Below are 23,900 nucleotides of genomic sequence, written 5' to 3' on the forward strand. Positions count from 1 at the left end.
GCTTCTCTACTATGTGAGACCCTTGAGATTATAAGTTAATCTTAATCTTACCCTAAGTGATTATTTAGCTGTCTACTTGAAGTTCTGATCAGTGTCTGCTACTTTAGCATGTTTCCTATTGGCTATGGATTATTCGGTCTATGGAGCATAACTAAGAAAGCGACTGATTAGAATGAATAGATTCTAGCTAAAAAGGAAGATTAAGATTGATTTACATCTGTGACATTTATTCACTGGTACCGGTTACATTTTTAGTTCAGTACATAAAATGTAACTGTGAATAATTTGTTTGATTAAAGATGTTGAACATTCTCTTGACATATGGTCAATATGAGGGATTAGAGATGTTCATGATGATGTAAATAATTTAATCTGGGGTAAAGGCAAGCCATTTATGTCTTTGATTCATTCTATGGACATTTATGTCTCTGATTTGTTATATAGAGCATCTAAGTAAGGTGTGACAATCTTCTTAGCAATTGAATGCTCACTGTGCTTGCTGTCGCACGAATCATTTTCCCTAATGTATGGAATGGATGTTCTGATCTGGTCTTCGTGACTTGATCCTCACAAAGTCTATGTGACTTATTTGGTCTTTGTGACTAAATTTTGCTCTGGTCTTCGTGACTTGATCCTCATAAAGTCTACGTGACTTATTTAGTCTTTGTGACTAATTTCGCTCTAGTCTTCGTGACATGATCACCTTGTAGTCTATGTGACTGACATGGTCTATGTGACCATATGGATTGACTTGGACGAGTGGGAGATATTGGGCATTACTGGAGATCCATACGAAGGGGCACAAATTCCCCTTCATTACTCTCTTTGCTACAAACGCCAAGGAGATGAAGGGGCGTCCTTTCCCCTTCGTCTTCCTTAGCCTTCTTATAAGAGGCGTCCAAGGCAATCAGAAAAGGAACGACGACTGATGTTGTGAAGGTGATCAGAGAAGAGCACTGCCAAGTTGTGAGGTGTTTTGGTCGAGGAAAGGGAGAACATCCAGGGGCTGGGATTTGACTCATGAATTTTGAAGCGCTTTCCGGTTGCTCCGTGATCGCGTTTCCGACAGTGGCAATCTCTTCGTCGACCGGCGGTTCTTCAGCGACGTTTCTTCGAGAGATCCATGTAAATAGTTATCGCTTTATTTAATTAATATTTCATGCTCTCAAAATTACCAACATATATGGTATTATTATGCCTTCTGTCCGCGATCAATGTTATAATACTAGCAAAAATGTAAAAAAAATAAAAAAAAAATAAATGGCGGAAAAAGATAATTAAGTAAAGAAATAATGACTTCAAAATAAATTAAGAAAAAGAAAACCGCTGGGACGGCAACCAACCACAAATCAGTGACTTAGTCTTTAATTATACGACTAATACTTAATTAAAGTCAGTTAATAATGACTTAAATCAACCAAATCTACGCGGAGCAATCTGGACTCGTTCCATTTCGCCGGCTATCGACCGAGAGAGCGCGTACGTGCTCCCTCCAAACACGAGGGTGTGCCCCGTCGTCCTCCCTCCCTCGTCAAAACGGAGCCTTTGCCTCCGGTGCGCTTGATCTGGACAATTTCCTGGCCGGCGCGGTGTAAAGGTGGGATCTTCCCGTAGCTGGATCGGCGGCCGGGGTTCCAGCTCGAGCGCGCCCGCGGGGGACCTTTCGCTATTGTCTGAGATTTTTGTCGTGTCGATTGTGAGTTTGGCAGGATGATGACGTGGAGAGGTAGCGGGGTTCCGGCGGATTCTTACTACGAGGCTCGGGAAGGGTGCGCCGAGGGGCCCGAGAGCAAGTTCAAGATTAAGGTTCGTTAGATCGCGTTCGAGGTTTTTGGTTATTTGAAGATTTGACCGAAGTGAGTTCTCCAATTTTTGGGATGTTTTCTTATCTCCGGTTGGAACTTGTTTGATTTTTTTCATCTTAGTCAACGCAGGAATTCATTAGTGACAGGCATGATCTGGCCTGTAAGATCATGGCACTTGGCGATTCCGTGCCTGCTAAACATAATCTGGAAATATTTACTTTGGCCCTATTGATATTTTTATTCTGTATCGGTCTTTAGTAGATGTTTCTATATCATGTAAATCAAGCTTGGAAAGGGGAATAAGCTGTATTAATGCAAAAGAGAGGGATTATAACACATCTGTTGTTTTTTCAGATCTTGCTAAGCAAAGATGATTGGTCTTTTCTGTTATTTCCATTCTAGGTGACTTCAGTTCGGTTCTTCCTTATTTATTGTGCCTTTTTCACATGCCTAGACCACTTGAGAGATGTGGGCATAACACGTGAACCGTAGAGGTGGAATTCAGGAAATTGAATGATGTGAATTATTTCTTTAGAAGGTCCATACCTCTAAAGGAGTATCTGTTAACAGAAAGATCTTTTTGAGTTACATTAAATAGTCTTGAATTTCCTTGTTCAAATGTTTCAGTTAATTCCTTAAACAAAATTGTTCTAGTTTGTTCGTGTAGGCTGGAAGGACTCTAAGCGTACGAAGATGGCAAACTGCATTCAGTCCAGAAGGTTATTTGGACATTGCTTCGGTTCTCAGACGTATACAGCGGGCAGTATGTTTGATATTTAGCTCTTCTTTTAGCGTCAATATCATCTTGTTCATTATAGTTTTGCTACATCATTATATAAAAACTCCCGTGCTGTTGCTCTATACTAGCATTTGTGCATAAAAAAAAACCATGGGCATCATTGAAATCCTCCAGAAATGAGCTGTATATATTCTATATCTAACTTTTAGTGAAAATTAAACCAAAGGGAACTCTTATATTTGAGAGGTCAAATTACTTCACCTCCATGTTACTCAGCCAAAAATTTGGAAAAGTGTAATATGAGCAAGTAGTTTCTTCACCTTCACTTTTCTACCTTTGGTTGAACCTGTTAACTATTTCTAACTATAAATTTTCTGATATTATGGTATTTAATTTGCTCAAGAATATAATAAAAAATTTTACAAGCTCTGGTAGATTTTTGTTTACCAATACAATCCTCATCTAGACACTTTATGGTTCTAGTACAAGAACAAGCTGTTTTTTTGAGGCATTTCAATTAATTTTCTGGATTTTTTTTAGAGAAAATAGAAATCAATACAATCCTCATCTAGACACTTTATGGTTCTAGTACAAGAACAAGCTGTTTTTTTGAGGTATTGCAATTAATTTTCAGGATTTTTTTTAGAGAAAATAGAAATCAATCTAGTCTATAGTATGGTTACATCTCTCATAAAATTATTATTCTTACTCCTAATTTACCAATTTCATCTAATAAATGCACAAAAGATCGTGACTTAATCAAAGTTCTCATATCAAGTTAATGATCCTTCTACCTAGATGATATGTTTAAAATATATTATCAAATGGGGGGAGAGAAAGGCCCAAGGAATTTAGTTGGAGAAACATGGAGACAAGGTGATTGGGTCTAATGTTTGTTTTTTAAATTTGTTTTAGGCAGTTGTGGCAAGAAGATGAATGAATGATAAATGCCATCCTGTAGGAGAGTATGCGCAAAGTCAAAGATACATAAAAAGAAAGGAAGAGGGAAAAAATATGAGAAGAGATTATTAGAACTACATTGAGACCTATCAATATCATTACTATGTTGGTGATCGTTAATGGGATTGACTTTACATGAAAGGTATGCCAAGGATTCAATAAGGTTAGTATTCCAAAATACTGATCTAACTTGTGCTTCTTGCCTTGGATGAGGGGGATCCATTGTTTGGTTTCAGCCAATCAAAAACTAGGTATTTCTTTGGCATTCCTTTTACCATGACTAGTTGCTCAACACCAAGGAATATTTCATATTTATTTTGTCAAATTTTGAACATTGCTTGTCCATCTTGCCATGACATGTGCCATATCTAGTAGTTTAACAACAAGGAATTGCCATATTTATTAACGTGATTGATATGGGTTATGACGAGCAGACCCAGGGAATGACGTGGAAGTTAGAGTCAAGATGACGAGGAGGTCAAAGTCGTGATGACATGGTGGTCTAAGTCAAGAAAGGAGAACATCTCCTCACCTGGCTATGATTGGTTGCCCAAACCCAACCGAGTAATAGGCTAGCTGGGCAAGTAGTGGCTGACTAGCCTTTAAGCCGCTCAAACGTATACAGCCTAGTACTCTACTTAAAAGATAATGTGTCCTGTCGTTCAACAGTCGATCGGGGTTTTGAGTCAGCCGACCTCCTAGGCTAGTCGGGATGTCCGAGCCATCTCATCCTTAGGGTTGGTTAGAGTATGGGTTGGCCTCCTTGAGGATCGTGAATCCCTCTATACACGCTCGGTCGGATAAAAGGCCGGTCAGCTTTGAAGTATTTATCCTCATATCACTACCCGGACGGATTTCTAGCAAAGCATAGGTTGTCATATGAACTTCTAGGAAATATGGGGCATTATATTATTTCTCAAACGGATTCCTAACATGAACAGGACATTACATTATTCTCCGAATGAAGGTCTCAATACTGTATAGCACATAACTGAGCGGCTTAATGCCGAGACAGGTATAAAGGCGATCGGCCTTACTGGTCGGGTAAGATACATGCAGTATAATACATAACAGAACAGACTATACAACCGAGTAGCTCAGCAGAGACGACCAACCTTAAGGACCGGTCGAGATATACTTAGCAGACAACATTTTAACAATTTGTCACATAGAGAATATTCTTTTGAAAACTTCTTTGGGGGCTATTGCGTCTCCCATCAGCAAACCATTTATGACAACATATTTTCACATCAACCCCAGCAGTAATAGAAGCTATAAATGACAAAAGATGGTATACATGTGGGTAAAAGAAAGATTCCTCGAACAATTATGGCGCATTGCCTAACAAACTTTGACACACATTGCCACCTCATGATTGCGGAGGTTCTGAAAGGTGGTATATAAAGCAGGAGTTCTCTCCGTGGTGAAAGTACGTTCTTTGGACATCTGCAACATTACTCTGGCGTACACGTTCTTACTGGTCTATATCCACTCGTCCAGATGGGACTCCCCCTGGTATATGGGGACGTTTTGTTGACTCCTCTCTTTATGCGCAAGATCGAAGGAAAGCTTCTTCTGTGAGAGAAAGGTCTTCCACCAGGCAACCACCAATCCATCGTGCCCAACGCGCCATCTCTGCAGTTTTCAGACAGGATCAAATTTGGCGCCGTCTGTGGGAACTTTTGCCTGAATCTGAGAATCAGAGCTGGAAGAAGCTGGAAGACTTACTACTGTTACCCTGACGTAAGAAGACCTGGATCTGCTCATCAATGCCCGAGCGCAAAAACTATTGCAACAACAATAACAATAACAAGTGGCTACCGGTGGCACCCTATTGCCACCCAATCTCGTTGTATCAACAACAACCCATTAGAGGGAGAGAGGAGCTAGGGAGGAAGGCCCAGTTGCTCTGCCGCGAGCGTCCCACTCATCGTTTCCATGCCATCGCGTGTTCTTTTGCACGCCGCCTGAGCACTCGAGCCGGGGAACTGCATCAAGAATCCTATGGAGAAGCGCCGGTTCGAGAAGGACGTAGGGGAAAGGCTCTAGCAAGATGCAACTCCCCTGAAGAAATTAGCACCCCGTTCTCTCAGAAGGTGCTAGAAGACAAGTTGTCGAAGCATTATCATACTCTAGTGATAGGAGAATACTCAGGGTCGATTGACCCTGAGAATCATCTCCTTAAATTTGAGCACGTTACTCTTCTCCATCAATTTACCAACGGGGTAGAGTGCCAGGTGTTCCTCACCACATTCGGCGGCTAGGCGCAAAGGTGGTTTAAGTGACTACCGGCCGAATCCATTCACAATTTCAAGGATTTCCACAAGTTTTTCCTCCATTACTTTGCTAGTAGTCGTGCATTTTAACCATCTCAACATTTTGATTTGTGCTTTACAACCAAATAGGGGCTATGACATGAAAAATATGGGTATGTCCCTAGTTGAACTCACTTAAAATGTCTTCGGGGAGCTCCCTATTGAGGTGATGATGATCTATGAATCGCAGGGGAGGTTTTATAGACAAATAGCTACCCTCCCTTAATTGTCTGGTAGCTTCCTCGGCCATATGAGTGAGTGTTTTGGAGATGCGCTTTGCAAATATTGTCCCAAAATTGGGAGAATTGAGATAAGCCTTTCGTCTAGTCTCAAAACGTTCATCCTCTCCAGTCTTGTACGTCTCCATCTCAACCTTGGTCGAGTTTAACTTGGCTTGTAGCGATCCGACCGTTTGTGTATCTAATTTTCTTTGTTGTTTCAGTATCGTTAAGTTCTTGGAATATGATCCAGTGGTTTGTGCAGAGAAGCTAGCTATATGAGAAGCCCTTAATTCCTCTAGCAAGGTAGTTTTTTGATCTAGGTTTGAAACGACCCTGTCCCTTATAGCCTTTTCTACTCGAAGCTGAGACTTGCTAGTTTGTAATAAGACTTCCAACCTTTTCTTGCCCGTATAATAAGACTTTGCTAGTATTTGAGATTCCATCAAATTTTGCCTCATACTTGAGAGGTGTTCGGCTTGAGCTTCAACCTCTCCTTGTAAGTTAGTCACTTCAATGCTGGAAATGAGTGCTACAAATTCTAATTCTTCTACTCGCCCTCTCAAAACTTTGTTGGCACACTCTAAGTCTACAACCATTTGGCTTAAGTGCATCCCAAAAGCGAAAAACTGAGAAAGAACAAGGAGGTCTTAGTCCATAAGGTATGTCAATGAAATCTTAGTCTATAAGGTATACCAAATTATAAGCTTATCGCGGTCGCATTTAGGGCATGTTCATCCGCGCATACTGACAGTAGATCCTCTTGACTCTTGACTCTTGACTATTCACGAGCCTTTAACCAAGATTCAGCTAAGGAGCCGTTTAACTTTAATACCCCATACGAAGATGAAGCGGTAGCATCCATTCCTTACTGACTGGGTAATACATAAGATTGTTTAAAATGGCGAGGAGGACCAATCGAAGAGTTGGCCTTGATGGAAGAGCAACGAAAGTCTTAAGTGATCTCGAACGAACGGAGGTCGGTCGAGCAGGCGAAGGCTTTGGTACTTTCCCGATTGACCCAAGGTCCTATGCGACTACCGAGCGCCTAGGTGTAAGATCGACCGATCTTGTATCGGAAGTTCGTTTAGAACCCGGGGGGATTAAAGAAGTGCCTAAAGCTTACGGCAAAGTAAACTGAGTAGGCAAAGATTCTGGTATTATCTCGATTGGTCAAGTATCTGGGCAATCGCATAGGATGCAGGTGTGAGAATAGCTGGCCTCATTATAACAATTCTAGAACGAGATTGATGACTTTTTTGAAATCCAGGCTCTTTACCTTTAGCAAAAGAAACCTTGGTCATATCAGAGGAAGTCCGCTTGGTGGTTGGTTGCTCGGATAGATCTAGACCCAAAGTCTCTGATCGTGGCCTTTTCCGCTTGAACGAGAGGGGGGTATCTGAATTAGAAGAGCTAGAAGAGGAAGTTCCATTGGGAGAATCTATGGGGGGTAAACAGTTGGCAGAGGGCGAAGCTTGCTCGGCTTCGCGATCCTTTAGCAGTGCTTCCCCCCGTTGGTTCAAAACATCTTCCTTAGTTCATTTGAAAAGAAAGGCTGGGGTGATAGCCTTCACTACAACAATAAGCAAATATCATAAGGAAGACCTTTACAAGTAACTAAGGAAGAGATGAAGATTTCATACTAAAAGTGGCGCTAAGCCCAAGGTTGACCGAAGTAAGCCTAAAAACATATAACAAGCCCTCTATGGTTAACTCGGGTAGGCTGAATTTTAGGCCTCTTAGTCTCTCCAAAGCCTTGCGTAAGGTCGGATTGGTGCGGATATTACCTAAATCTGGGATAGGAGAAAGATGTTGCTGCTAGGTTATTGGGCAAGGCAAAGAGGCGGGGAGCCGAATGAAGAAGAATTTATCTCACCATTCGCCCTAGGCTAGAATCCTATCAAATAAAGCTGTCTTAGGGTGGGCGCGGAAACGAAATAGGCCATCCATCACTTGTTGAGGATAAAAATAATGATGAAATAGATGGAGGGATAAAAGGAGGCCAAATAAACGGAAAACAATAGTGACACCAGAATGCGAAGGGAATTGGAGAGAAGTTGATGAAGTGATAGATGGAAATATTAGCTAACTGCGATAAAGAAAGGGTGGATAGGGAAGCGCAGCTCCGCTATAACCTGTTCCCTAAAAACAGCGATGCTTTCCGTTGGAGGAAGATGGGGGCGATCATTGTTGTTGGGTATAACTATGAAAATAGGTGTTCCGTAGTTGAAATTGAGGTCATGAGCATCTATGAAGCGGAAGTCTGAGGAGCAGTGCATATACCACGCGTTATCCTTAGCCATTTTTGCGAAGAGAAGGAGATGAGTATGGAAAGTAAGAGAACAGCGAAGAAAAATCATCGAAGAAGAAGAAGGGATGAAGAAGTTAAAACTCTTGAAGCTTTTCTTATGGAAATCCCGAAAAGTCACCTTTCAAGCAGGACCATCGAATTATAACAATAAATAAGTGGGTTAAATTTTAGATTGTGGGATAGGAAGATGAAACAGCGGTGTAGGAAAATATGTGTACTTATAATAACGCACACGCACGTGTCACCCGTAAAAAGCCTATAGTGGTAGTCCTCTCGAAGCATCAACGTCTTTATCAAGGTGAGCCTTGTTTTTTGTGCCACTCTCTCAAAGGCGCGGTCAGTCTAAGATCGAATGAGCTTTACTTGGGAAGAAAATGAGTAAAATAATAATGGCCAGAAGTAGGTTAGACTGATTCTAACCTTGAGTGGAGTCATACTGAACGGGTTTAATCCTGACCGACTTTAATAGGTATTATTTGTTATTGTTCGTATGTTCTTGAATCTCGGACGAGTTCGACCCTAAGCAGAAGTAAAATTAGATAAAATTATTCCCGAACGGTTTTTAATATGACTGTACCAAACTAGAGACATCATTCGGTATAGGGCGCTTATCCTTCAAGATCGGGTGAGTGGTTTCTGAAACTATAGCCACTCGAGCTTTGATCTGGACGAATCTACGCCGTCTTAGGTCAGCACATGCTCAGGAAAAGCATAAATTATTAGACAAGCCAACCGTATCGTCAAGATACGCGACAAATTTAACAAAAACTTGATCATATAGGTTGCTTATGTTACAAACACAAATATAGAGTCCTGATTCATCACCAAAGGAAGCAAGGATTACAGAGTAAATCATAGCAAATCAGAATAGTTTGGGAAAAGGTCAGGCAGAGCTTTGCGGTTTATCCTCTTGCAGTCAAGAAAGTGGGCAGGAGGAATGGAAGTTAAGTGACCACCTTCCTTTAATTGTTCCACTGCACCTTCCGCTTTAAGAAGTGCTTTGCTGATGAAGCGGGCGATGGGCACATTTAACTCAGGTGTTTGGAGAAGGGCTATCTTCCTCGTTTCGAAGTGCTTATCTTCTCCTACTCGGTAGGCTTCCAACTCGCTCGGGCAATTGTTAGTTCAGCTGAAATACCTGCTAACTCTGATTCTTTGGTAGATAATGTGGTCTGAGTAGTTACTAGATCTGAGCGTGAGGTATCCCACTCAGCCTCTTGGGCCACCAACTCAGAAACTTTGGCAACTAACTTAGTGTTATGAGTAGCATTTTGCTCCTTCAATTGAGAAGATAGGCGATCATATTTTGTATTTTTTTCAGCTAGCTCTATCTTTATATTCACTCGGAGGATCATCTCTGATTGAAGTTTAGCCTCAAAGATATCCAGAGCAGTCTTTAAGCTAGTCGCCCTCTCAAGTTCAGCTTTTGCCAAACGTTGAGCCTCTTGGAGCTGGGCTTCTAGCTCACTCAGCCATTTAGAGGAGGGGGCTGTAGTAGCTTCAGAAATTTATTGCTTCAGCTATTTATTTTCCTGTGCCAAAGAGTATAATTGTTGGCTGGCACTCATCTCAATCACCCAACTTTGAAGGAAAGGACAAATAACATTAGAAACAGTCAATGTGGAAAGTGGTAGGTTAAAATACTTCACCTTGGTTCGTAAGTAAACGTATTCATTTGCTAATTCCTTAGGAGTTAGCTCGCTGAGCTGGTTTCCAGCATCCTCCTAGGCCTCTGTTAAACGACCCCTTAGAAGTATCTGGCCGGTCGGAGCAGTTGAGGGAGAACTTATGGCCTGGGCGGACGATATATCAAAAGTGGTCGAAAATTGATGAGGCTGTCTTGACCCGGTAGGGCCCGAAGGAGTTTTCGTCCGAAGAGATACAATGAAAGCTGAGTCTATTGGCTCGTCTGGCAAGGAAATGACCTCTTGAGTCTGGGTAGCTTCCGACGTTGGGCAAGCAGAAGGAAGAGCAGACAAGGTCCACTCGGAAGATTGCTCTCGTACTTCCTGTTAGAATCCCGGGGTAGTTTTGATGTGGTCAACCAAGTTCAGTTAGGTCCTGTCGTGTTTAATCCTTGTGTCTAAGTGTGTAAGAGCTTAGGAACACAAAAAGTCGAGTGGAAGACGCAGCTAGCAAGAAGGATGACACAAGATAGAGCCGACGGGCTCGGTGCGTCCGAGGTACGAGGTGCTGCGGAAGAGTACACCGATGGACGAGAAGGACGTGCACGATGTTCGAGGGACGAGAAGTCAGATAGGAAGCCTGCTCGAGGAGAAGATCAGAAAATGAGTTCGAATGAACCCTATTCCGGATGGCCGAAATCACCCAAGCGAGTGGAGAGCGGAAAAGCCAAAGGAGAAGTTTGGAGCTCGGTAGCAGCTGCTGAAGCCGCCTTTAATGGTATTGAAGGCGACCTTGCGCCTTTCTGGAGGAAGGCGCCTTTAACCCTTGAAGGCGCCTTCGAGGTGGCATGGAAGGCGCACCTTCAAACAGTGATCGTTGCGAAGATAAACTTTATCTTCGCACGAATAGGATTTGCCACGCTGGAGGCGCCTTCCACCCTATTGAAGGCGCCTTCCAGCCTCGGATAAGTTATTCCACGGGCTATAAAAATACTCCTGGACCTAGGAAAAATAGAACAACTTCTGTATTAGCTTCCTAGCAACTTTCTGAGCTTTTCAAAGAGTGTAAGAGGCTTCTCTGCCTTCATCAAAAGAGACATTTTTAGTAGAGATTTGCAACCGTCTTGGTTTAACAACCACCTAAGTTGTAACCAAGTAAAAATCATAGTCTCTTACTTATTTTCCTTTTAAGTTTTTATTTCGTCTATTGTTGTTGCTTAATTAGAATTGTGCTACTAATACAAGTCAAAAGAACGGGAAGGGGTTTAGCTTTCTTCTTACAGGCAATTCACCCCTCTCTTGCTGGCCTCGCTGCACCAACACTTCCTCCTGGACGGGCTTTGCCCAGGCAGGAGATAAGTGAGCGGAAGGAACCTCACTTGAGGGTGTTTCGGTTGAAGGTAAAGCCCGTCTAGGAAATAAGTGAGCGGAAGGCACCTCACCTAAGGGTGTTTCGGTCGAAGGTGCTAGTTCTTCTGGGATTTCGGAGTGGACAAGTTTGCGCCTTTTGCATCTTTTTAGAGGAACATCCTCTCCCTTCAAGGGAGAACCTTCAGACGTTAGAGGTGTAAGGGAAGGCAGTTCCTCCGAAGCAGCAACCGCGCTAGACTCAGCCGCGAGACTCTCGGACACCTCACTAGTAGGGGCGGGCGGTTGTAAGCCTTGCTCAGCCTGTGGTTCTCGCTCCTTAGCAAGGATTTCTTACTCTTCCATGTCGATCGAGTCATCAACTAGAGCAGAGAAAATGACGTTCATTGCATAAAATAAAGAATACCTTATTTAGTGATAATACAGTGACCAAGTTATTGGAGCTTACCGAGAGAGTCGGGAAGCTTCTTTTGTATAGGACTCAAGTCAAACAAATGCAGGAGGCCTTCGCGCAACCACTGGTGTATTTTAAAGCGTTGGTTTGTTAGCTTGGGAAAGTATGAGACATAGGTAGCGTTATGTTTGTAATTCCCTATGTTGGGGAGGGGAGGAAGTGAAGACTGCCATTCAGTCGGTCAAGAGGCGGGCTCAAGCATTTTAAGGAAAAAGAAATGTGACTTCCAACCCTTATTCGAAGAAGGCATGTCTTCGGATGAGATTGAAAGAGGAAAACTTCTGGTTCCGATTTTTGGGATAAGAAAATAGGAAAAAATTTTGAAGCGTAAGGGGAATGCTATACAGATGAAATAACATAAATGTGCCGCATAGGGCATGGATAACGTTCGGGGTGAACTCCTATAGAGGGATGCGGAAATACTGACTCACCTCTGGTAGGAATAGGGAATAGGGAAACGAAGACTGGCTGGTAACTGGTCTATGGAAAAGGTGATGTGATTATCAGGAGGAGGATGATGAGGTGAACGTTAGGAGAAGGGATAACAGTTCGATAGCTCTCGGGGATTTCATACCGAGCACGGATATAAGCTTTATCAGCGGCGTCAAAATCCGAAAAAGTTAGGGTTTACCAAGGGGCAAAGAATTCTTCCGCCATGAGAAAATACGAAGTAGGAAAAGAAAGGACTTACTAATGGCCAAAGGGGAAAAAGAGAAGAACACCACAGGTGAAAGGTCGCCGGAGAAGAAAGCGGGGAAAACGAAAGGCTAAGTGTTGAGAATATGAGCTGTTTTGGGTTTTTATAAAGTACAATTCAATTATGGTCGTTGGATTGAAATAACATGCAGCAGATGATCTGAACGAAGAGAGAGACCGTTTAGTTATACGAGGAGATGTGCGTCAAAAGCCGTTTCAGAAAATAACAAGGGGGGCCACGTGACATCAACCCATAAATAGGCATTTATGATGGATGTGACAACCAAATCATTTCTTTGTCCATGCACCTCTCCGCGCGTCCTTGGTAATTTCTCCTGAACAGTTGGCTACTAGCGAGTAGTTTTTGAAAAAATTACAAAGTCTTTAAGGCATAAAGGAGAGTACAAATTACTGGACGACCTCGATGAAAGGGATGAGTGGCCAGAAACTAAACTTGGGTCCAGTCAGTCGGCTACACCTCCTTCGACTAGACTTGAAGGGAAGGCTAGTGATACAGGTTATGACGTTCGGACTCAAGGGATGACGTGGAAGTTAGAGTCAAGATGACAGGGCGGTCAAAGTCATGATGACGTAGTTGTCTAACTCAAGAAAGGAGACATCTCCTCACCTGGCTATGATTGGTCCTCCAGACCCGACCAAGTAACAGGCTAGCCGGGCGAGTAGTGGCCGACCAACCTTTAAGCCGATCAAATGTATAAAGCCTAGTACTCTACTTAAAAGATAACGTGTCTGGTCGTTCAACAACTGATCGGGGTTTTGAGGCGGTCGACCTCCTAGGCCGGCTGGGATGTCCAAGTCATCTCAGCCATAAGGTTGGTTAGAGTATGGTTTGGCCTCCTTGAGGATCACAAATCCCTCTTTGCACGCTCGGTCGGATAAAAGGTCGGCTAGCTTTGAAGTATTTATCCTCATATCACTACTTGGATGGATTTCTAGTAAGGCATAGGACTTCCAGGAAACACGGGACATCATATTATTTCTCAAATGGATTCCTAACATAAACAGGGCATTACATTATTCTCTGAACGAAGGTCTCAATGTTGTACAGAACATAACTGAGAGGCTTAATCCCAAGATAGGTATAAAGGAGATCGACCTAACGGGTTGGCCAAGATACATGCAGTATAATACATAACAGAGCAGATTATACAAAGTGTAACCGAGCAGTTCAGACAGCCGACCTTAAGGACCGACCAAAATATACTTAGCAGACAATATCCTAACAAATTGTTAGAATAACAATTACATGTCAGAGAATATTCTTTTGGAAACTTCTTTGGGGACCATTGTGTCTCCCATCAGCAGACTATTTATGACAACATATTTTCTCATCAACCTCAATAGTAACATAAGCTATAAAAGATAAAAGAGGTATACATGTGGATAAAAGAAAGATTCCTCGAACAATTACCTAACAAACTCTGACACATATTGTCACCTCACGATTGCGGAGGTTCTGAGAGGTGGTATATAAAAGAGGAGTCCTTTTGTGGCGAAGGTACGTTCTCTGGACATCTGCAACTTTACTTTGGCGCACATGTTTTTACTGTTCTAGATCCACCTGTCCGGATTTGTCCTGATTTGAGCGTTGGAGGGCCTTCGTCAGGGACTCTCTCCTGATTCCTAGGACATTTTGTTGACTCGTCTTTTTGTACACAGGATCGAAGGAAAACTTCTACGAGAGAAAGGTCTTCCACCAGTTAACCACTAATCCACAGTGTCCAACGCACCATCTCTGTAGTTTTCCGACAGGATTAGTGACTTAGGAATATTATTAGTCCATTTATACGGTGGGTAGATTTTGCTAATAACATAGGTGAATGTTCCTCTCTTTCTTAGACTTGATAATATAGTTGGCTATGCTTTATCAAAATTCCCTTTTGCATGACTAGAATATCTACATCAAGGAATGGTTGTTTGCTTTTGTGACAGCATAGTATCTCAATATTATTTCATTTTTCATTCCAAGTGAAAAACAAATAACAGCCTAAGATGAGCAACTGACTTTGATACCCTTGATTCCTAATATCTTCCTTACTGGATCAGGGTGTTCATCCTTCCATAAGAGGAGAGGTTTGGGAGTTCTTACTTGGATGCTTTGATCCAAAAAGCACCTTTGATGAACGTGAGCAACTGAGACAGCATCGAAGGTACACAATGACTGGATTTTTTTTGTAAAAAAATTGCAAATGGTATATTGCATATAATTTATAATTTTTTCTTGTGGCACTATTCTCATTTTGGAGACATGCCCATCATTGCTAATTTGCTATATATGCTACTGATGCTTTTCTCATTCCACTTTATTCTGATTTTTTTCTCTTGCAATCCTGCCTTCAAGTGTAATGGTGAATATAGGCTATATAAGATAATTAAGTGTCATCAGCCATCCGCAGATTAGCTAAGATATGGCTGTGCACCAATGGACTATGTAAAATTAAGACAATCCCACACAAGGCTTCAGTCGATCATGGTAGGGAAAATTAATGTACAAAATCTTACCTGTGCTTAGTAAATAGGTTTTTCTTTTCTCTTGTTCCTCAAACTTTATCTCTTAAGTTATATTGGTCCATATTAATTTAATCACAGTTCTTTGATTCACTCTGTCACAAACTATGTTTTCCAAAAGTCTTGAAATAATTGTTTATGATGATAGAATTAGTAATGTTACAAAAACTGCAAGCTAGCAAACGAAGAATGTTCGATCCTATCATCTTATCAACTGGAAATCCATCATTTATACAAGCAAAGTAGTCAAAACCTTGATTGATTTTTGTTTTCTAGTTCAATAAATGGATAGATTTATTAAATACTTTAAGATGAAGACTAAAGAGGAGCCTTGGTCAAGTTGCTACCGTGTGAAAGATCCCAGACACGGAAACAATCTCTTGTAATGTAGGTAAGGTTGCGTATAATAGACCCAATATGGTCCGACCCTTTCCCGAGACTCCGCATTGGCAGGAGCTTCATGCATGTCCTTTTTCAAAATTAGAACTGTTACCAGCATCTTTGTTATACAACTTCATGGTTCTCTAGGTTAGTTAACAAAAAATTAAGTGTTTGATTTGTATCAGCAGATTAGTAAAGGTAGTAACAGTTGACCCTGTAGTTTCCTGCTAAAATGTGTTAACAGGAAGTTTTGACTTATTAGTATCCAGTCTAAGGGTAATCAGTTTTTCATACAGAGTGCAATATGAAAGATGGAAGGATGTGTGTCGTGAATTGGATTCTCATGTTGGCAGTGGAATAGTTGTCACAGCTCCATTAATCACTGAAGATGGTCAACCTATTAAAGACCCTTTAGTTCTCATGGAAGCCAGTCCTAATCAAATTTCATCTAAAAGGTCACAAGTTGATAGCGGTGCAGAAAGCACAGATCCTTTGATGAATAAACAAGTGATTAGTTGGAAGCTTACCCTACATCAGATAGGTACCTTTCATTTTTATATGTTCTATGCTTTTGCTATGTTGATTATCATCCATTTCTTTCTTTCCTGTCCTTTAATATGCTTTTGTGTCACTATATCTTCTTTGATACACTATCATGTCAATTGGATTGAATGCCCTCACCATGAAAGCTCTTCTCATTATATAGAAAATGTTAGTGATTTACAGGACATATTTTCAACCATAAATCCAGGTTGATTTGTAGTAATCTATCTAAATCAAGAAGGTATAGCTATACTATTAATTACAATATATTTATGGCTAAGTTACAACTATAATATATTTACCGCTATTAATTAAGGCTTGATATATGCTGTCATATGCTTCATCCTTGATGCATACTATCATCCCCCCTCACATTGATGTTGGTCGATCAAGAAACATCAACTTGCCCACTAGAAACCGATAATGTTGTCGTGTCAAGGCCTTATTAAAACTATCAGCTATATGAAGGTTGGTGGAAATATAAGAGAAATAATATGAGTGCGCGAATAGAGTGGCAATCCACCTCAATATGCTTAGTATGCTCATGATAAATAGGATTAATAGTAATCTGAATGACACTAGTGTTATTAGCACGAAGCGGAGTAGCAGTAGATTGAGAGGGACCATTGGACCAAGCTCAGCTGGAAGACCATGAAGCCAAACAATCTTAGAACAAGTAGTAGACATAGCACGGTATTCGAACTTCGTAGAAGATTTAGAAACACGATTTTGCTTCTTGCTCTTCCAAGAAATAAAGGAATTCTCAAGAAACATACACCAACCTATGACAGATCAGCGAGTATAGGACATCCCGCCCAATCAACGTGACTATAGGCAACTAGATGAAGAGGAGAACCAGCTGAAAAAAACAATCCATGACACGGTGTCCTATGAAAATATCGAATGATTTGATAAACAACAACTCAATGTAGATGATGGGGATTTGTCATGAATTGACTAACTTCTGAACAACAAAGGAAATGTTCAGTCGAATAACAGTCAACTAGTTCAAGCTGCCCATCAATTTGTTGAAATATAGTAGGATTAGAAAGAAGATTACCCTCCTCACACTGGTACTTTATGTTTACTTCAAGTGGAGTAGCTACAATAAAAACATCTTGGAGATTAGCTAAATGAAGCAAATCTTGTGTATATTTATGTTGATGCAAAAAAAACTAGAATAATCAGTATGAACTTCCAAACCCAAGAAATAAGTAAGAGGATCAAGATCTTTCATATGAAATGAAGCTTGAAGATGTTTTAAATGAGCAATTAAGATAGAATCGGTCCTAGTGATAACAATGTGATCAACATAAACTAGGAGAATGACAATACTAGTAGATGTCTTGCAAAGAAACAAAGATGAATCATATTAGCTCTGTGAAGAGGAAGAAGGCAAACCCGGCGGAGGAACCATGTAGATCTCTTCTTTGAGATCACCATGAAGAAACACATTCTTAACATCCATCTGATGAAGTGGTCATCCTTGTGAAGAAGCAATTGAAATAACCATTCAAACAATTGACATCTTGGTAACCAGAGTAAAAGTCTCGTCATAATTGATGTCATACTCTTGTTTGTTATCCAAGGCAACCAACCGTGCCTTTTAGCGATCTAAAGTACCATCTCAATGAAGATTGATAGAGTAGACCCATTTACAAACAATGAATTTAACATTTGGGGGGGCATAGAACAATATACTAGGTGTGATTGTCCACAAGAGCTAAGTTCTTCTTTTATGGCCTTGCACCAACAATCATGTTTAGTAGCTTCTGAATAACATGAAGGAATAGGAACAATGGATAAAGTAGTATAAAGAGATGTATGAGAAAAGCCATACCGATCCGGTGGACGGGTAATTCTGGAAGAGCGTCGTGGAATAGCATGTGAAAGTTGATTGAATTGGCGCAGATGTTGGATCAAGCTTATAAAACTGTAAAGTTGGGCGTTGTTGTCATTGATACGCAAAGCTAGGCTTGATTTGGTTAAAAGTATTAGGTACCTCATCAAAATAAGGAAGGATAGGTGGCTCTGGCGAAGACTCAATATGAGTAGAAAAGAAAAATTAATTTTCAAAGAAAACAACATGAAGAGTGATACGAAATTTGTTAGAGCATGGATCATAGCCAACATAACCTTTGTGTGAAATATTGTAGCCCATAAAAGCACATTTAATAGATTGAGCAAAAAGTTTATAATGTTCATAAGTGTTGGTGCAGGAAGCACCATAATCAAACTTATGTGTTGATATTGTCAAAAGTTAAGTCTTATAGTTATCTTATGAGTTAATCCAATGTGCAAGATGCTTAACTCAGAAAGTTCTAGTAGGTCAGCTAAATCCGATACTAGGCAAGAGAAGTCTCAGCATATTGTGGAACCAGGCAAGAAGTCCAGATGGGTCAAGTTGACCTGACATTTGGCAGGTGGACTCTGTAGGTCTAGAGGACCCGATATCGAGTCAAGTGGAAGTCCTGGCAAATAATCCAATACTGAACAGCTAAGTCCAACTAGGTCTGGAGGACCTGATGTTTGGTAGATGAGTTGAGGTAAGTTACTGGAGAGAGTGCAGTGAGGTTGTGTCCCGGCAAGGGACAAAACCTTAGGCGCTGATCCAACTAAAGAAAACGAACTGAGGTTTCTAGGTTGAGATCAGAATAGTCAGTACTTTCTTATTCATGCATATATATATATATATATATATATATATATATATAACTCTATTTTGCAAGGACATTATCACTATTACTATGTTAACTCTGTTTTGTAGATAAATCAAATTCCGAGTTAACAAATGGTTCGGTCGACTGAACTAGAGGATCAATTGACCGATCAGATTAGAATAAGAAGACCAGAGCAAAGATTACAAATTTGGTATTTACAAAGTCGACTGATAAAGTTTATGTTGACTGAACCATGAAAGGAAACAACAACAAATCAGATCGAATCATCGCGTGAATGACAACTTTTCGGTTGATCCATCATCTGGATCAGTCGACTGAACACCGAGAATCACAGGATTGGATCATGGCAAACAAGGAAGGGTGTGGAGTTCAATCGACTGATAGGAGGTTCACTCGACTGATAGGTTTAGTTGATCGAACAATTTTTCAGTTGGTCGAACAATGCCTATAAAAGAAGGCCCCAAGGTTTGAGTCGAAAACAACTCTCATCTTCGATTCATTCTGCTTGTCCATGCAAGTTTCAACACCTTTGCTATGAGAAACTATCCAACAACTGTGCTTATTCTTCAAGCTAGTGTTGTTGGTAACCTTTTTATATACTTGCACTTATTCTTTAAAGATAGTAGAATTGTTACTATCATCATATCATTTTGTATGATTTAATTATAGTGGATTGCCTAACGAAAACAATCAACGATCGCAGGCCTGGGAGTAGGAATCGTCAAAGGCTCCGAACCAAGTACAAAAGACTTGCCCTTTGTCATGTTCTTTATTTTATTTTCTCTATGTACTCGAACTTTAACGAAAGAAAAGAAAAGTTTTTAAAGCGTCGAGATCATGGTTTAAAATTTCGAACCGTGTTGGAGTTTCGGTTCTAGACCGGAACGATACGGTTTCGATATCGTATTATGTCGTGTCGATACAGTTTCGGTAGTTTTTATTTTTTAAATATAAATGTTAGGCAAAAATAAATAAATATAATTTTCTTTAAAGAAAATTTATATATGAACTCAAATTAAAATTGATACATCATAATACAATACCTTATTAATACCAAAAGGAGTGACATGAATTAGATGGAAGCATTGGTTCTTGCAACATTCTGGTTAAATCAACTCCATAGTTTTTCAATACCTAGATTAAATAATTATCCCATGACATGTAATATTGATATTGATTTCTCCACATGTTCATCATCATGTCTCGATTGACCATTGAAAGTTGAATTTGAACTGACATCACTGGAATTGGAACTAGTACAGGCACAGGATAAGGATAAAGATACGTCCAAGCTCTGATATGATGGATCACCATATGATGCATCAGAACTATAATAGGAAGGCTGAGTATGATAAACTTCGATCAGAATCAATCTCAGCTAAACTCTCCTGCATATTTGATAATTGTGAGTTTTCTCTTGTTTGTCACCCTTAGATCGATGTTGATACTGAGTTTTAATAATTCTACATCCATGACCATCATCTTGGGTTGCATGTGTGTAATTTTTCTCATGTGGAAGGCTTCGGTGCCAGAATAGGGGGAACATAAGTGCTACAACCACCAGATGCATAACCACTGCCATCACTTCAATTAGTACTTGCACTGCTATTGACATCACTATCATCATTTCGAACTTCTCGTTGGATTATAGTGTTAGAAGATGATGACGTTTCGTCATTATCATCATGTTCTTGCTCATCAATTGTATTGAGTGGATTTTCACTAACTCGCAATTAACTCATTTCCTTAAAAGCAGGAGTTTTGACTTTTCTTTTTTTTTTCTTTAGTAAAAATTGCAGGAATTTTACCTTTGTCTTTATCTACGGATTTTGATTGAGTTTGAGGTTGAGATGTTTAAGAACGTCTTAGTTGTGATTTAGAAAATCAAAATTCTTGGTCAAAAGCCTCATCATTATATTCTTCACCGACATTTCCTCTAGCTTGTATTTTTTCAATCTCTTGAGTAAGAAATTGAGATGGTCGTGGTGGATCTCTAGTTTCATCAAGTAAAGGATTCTCAGCCTCAGCGGTGCTCCACCAATTTATCATTGGATTATCCTCAGTTTGGACAAATCCAATATCAAATTGGTCACTAGACTCTTATTTTTCCTTTTCTTGTTCTTCTGTTATCGCTCTTAGTTGAAGATGCAGATTATAATCAATGTAGACCATCTTCTCGAAGCGACAATAAGAAAGACAATTGCGTACTTTTGTCTGAATGAGGGAGAAAGTTGACCAATTTCTTTTGCAACCACTTGAAGACGTCTGTTAATGGTCATTATCATCATGTTCTTGCTCATCAATTGTATTGAGTGGATTTTCACTAATTCTCAATTGACCCATTTCCTTAAAACTAGGAGTTTTGACTTTTCTTTTTTTTCTTTAGTAAAAATTGCAGGAATTTTACCTTTGTCTTTATCTATGGATTTTGATTGAGTTTGAGGTTGAGATGTTTAAGAACGTCTCGGTCGTGATTCAAAAAATCAAAATTCTTGGTCAAAAGCCTCATCATTATATTCTTCACTGACATCTCCTCTAGCTTGTATTTTTTCAATCTCTTGAGTAAGAAATTGAGATGGTCGTGGTGGATCTCTAGTTTCATCAAGTAAAGGATTCTCAGCCTCAGCGGTGCTCCACCAATTTATCATTGGATTATCCTACATCACCAAACTATTATTTTTCCTTCTCTTCTGTTATTGCTATTAGTTGAAGACGCATATTATAATGAACGTAGACCATCTTCTCCCAGCAACAATAAGAAAGACAATTTTGTACTTTTGAATGAATGAGGGAGAAGTTGACCAATTTCTTTCGCAACCAATTGAAGACGTTGTCCATAAGAGAATTCATACTACAATCTTTTTTAAATTTGGGGCTGATCCTCCGTATTATAACCACCACTAAGCTATAAGATAAATAAGAATAAAATTAAAATAGTATTTATATTTGTTGACAATAATTAGTAATAATTTTTTCTATATTTATTTGCATCCATTTTATTTCTGCATAACACTGCAAAAAAATCGCTGAAAGAACCATATGTCGAAATAATCGACTTTCATTAATAGCCTCAATAGCTAATTCTCTATTTTTTTAGTCTTGATATTACATTTCTAAGGGCTAGTAATATATCTTCATTTGTGGCAAGATTATAACGGTATTAATATGCCGAATTGAGATAATAACCTAAAATAATTAAGCATATATAATTATTAATAGCAACATTAAAAATTCTTTATCATAAAAAATATGCACCTGCCAAATGAATATGTTTTCCTATTTGATTGTCCCATCTTGTAGTGATTATATTAATATATATTGATACTTGGTTGGTGATTGTAAATGCTTCTTAATTTCCTCTTTTGCTTCGTGAATTAGATGATAGACGTTGTCCATTTGTGGCTTTTTGTCCATATCAACTTTGCGTAGAACGACGTACAAGAGTTCTACTTCTATAATAATATCTGAAATATAGTCCCAAAATCTAGTAGATATAATAATTTTTTTACCTCCCTTCGGTAGAACTAGAGTATCGAGAGGTTTCCCAATCTTCAGAAGTGAACATGACCTCCAATTCGATTGTTTTATGAAACAATGATTTTAACAGGAGAAAGTGAGTTGCAAACCTAGTTGCTCCTGGTTGTAGAATCTCCTCATTAATAAATTTTCTCATTAATCCATGAACCCAATAAAAAAAAAGAGAATTTTGTTAACGATTGACCTTTTTTCACTACCTTCTTTAATATATTGAGTTTACCAATATCTGGCATCATCAAATCAATATAGTGTATTGCGCATGGTATTCAAAATAATATTTGATATTTATGCTCCAATAACTCTCCAGCCCTCTTGAAGTTGGCACCATTGTCTGTAATTATCTACACTATATGTTCTGCACCTATCTCTTGAACTACGTTATCCATCAAATGATATATATAAGATACATCATGATAATCTGTAGTTGCATCAATAGATTTATGAAAAATTATCTTTCTATTGCAATATAGCATAAAATTAATAATGCTCATCCGTGTAGATCCTGTTCAACCATCACACATTCATGTAACCCTATATAAGCCCCATTGCTTCTTGCATGATAGGATCCAAGTTTTGATTTCCTCCACTTGTTCATCTAAATACGGACCAATAATTTCATATACAGTCAGAGGTTGAATACCAAGTCCAGATTTTTGAATGTTAAGCACCATGCTGTGGTAGTATATGTTATTTGCTGCATTGGGAGGAATTCGATTGAAATGAAAAAATTTGGCAATACTTTGACCTATTGATTTCTTCTTCTCCCTAGTATAAGCATTATCAATCATAGTCTATTTGCTTGTTTTGTCTAGGAATGTTAGCAGATTAATATCAGCATTATCAATTGCACGCCTTCGTCCCATAGAAGGAAAGAAACAATCAATACCGCTTTGTGCTAAAGTAACATGAACACTTTCACTCCTCCCCAATGTTGCTGCATTAGTTGAGTTACTTCCACTAGCACCAGCTAAGCCACTTCCACTACTACCAGCTGAGCCACTTCCACTAGCACTAATTATAGCACCACTATGTTGCATATGCCGCTCATATTCATATTGAGTTTGAGAGGCATTAAGAGCTGCTAAAAATTCTTCATCATTTGGATCTTCACCACGACCTTCAAATTTATCAAAGACTTCTATCAAGCATTTCACGTTGTTGTTGTTGTTGTTTATACTTTAATTTTTTTTGGCCGTCAAGTTCGTCTTTCATTGCACCATGAATTCCTGGAGAAACTTTTAGGCATTTAGAGACATCCGGATATCCACCAGCAAGATATTGTTTTAGGCGTGTGATCCCACCATCACGTTCAATCATATCGCAATACAAACATTGGCAATGAAATCGATTTTCTAATCGATGTGCATGTCTCTAAAGGTAAATCCGTTACCTTAATGACCCCCTAGTGCCGGTCCCATGAATATGGAGGGAGGTAAATGCAGGTAAACCTCAGGTCGTTAGTTTCTGAGAATCGACCCTGGTCATTACGCTAGAGATGTCATGTGCTACACTACGCCCGGAGGGTGACATGCATGTCTCCAAGCTGGATCAGATTGTTGTTTTGGTGTCATTAACTATGCGTTATAAAAATTTAAATATTCAAAATTATAGGAATTAATAAAATTTAAATTTTAATTAATGAATATTATAATTATATTATTAATTATCAATTTAATTAATTATCTATTAATTTATATAATATATATCTACATAGTTAGTGTTTGTATATTTTGTATAA

At 39.5% G+C, this 23,900-nt stretch overlaps 1 protein-coding gene across 3 annotated transcripts in view; it reads left to right on the forward strand.

Annotated features, from left to right (window-relative positions):
- Positions 1-1,425: 1,425 nt before the first annotated feature.
- LOC122056244 (TBC1 domain family member 17-like) overlaps positions 1,426-23,900 on the forward strand; it is a 32,156-nt gene continuing 9,681 nt past the window's right edge. The window contains exons 1-5 of one of the 3 annotated variants that reach the window (XM_042618095.1): positions 1,426-1,597; positions 1,710-1,806; positions 2,473-2,568; positions 14,559-14,662; positions 15,698-15,942. In XM_042618095.1, the coding sequence (XP_042474029.1) occupies positions 1,711-1,806; positions 2,473-2,568; positions 14,559-14,662; positions 15,698-15,942 (541 nt within the window). In that variant the 5' untranslated portion in view covers positions 1,426-1,597; position 1,710. Of the gene's footprint in view, positions 1,807-2,459; positions 2,569-14,558; positions 14,663-15,697; positions 15,943-23,900 lie in introns of all 3 variants that reach the window. The other 2 variants (XM_042618096.1, XM_042618094.1) reach the window with 2 other exon arrangements.

This window comes from Zingiber officinale, chromosome 3B (assembly GCF_018446385.1).
Source record: "Zingiber officinale cultivar Zhangliang chromosome 3B, Zo_v1.1, whole genome shotgun sequence".
Lineage (NCBI taxonomy): Eukaryota > Viridiplantae > Streptophyta > Magnoliopsida > Zingiberales > Zingiberaceae > Zingiber > Zingiber officinale.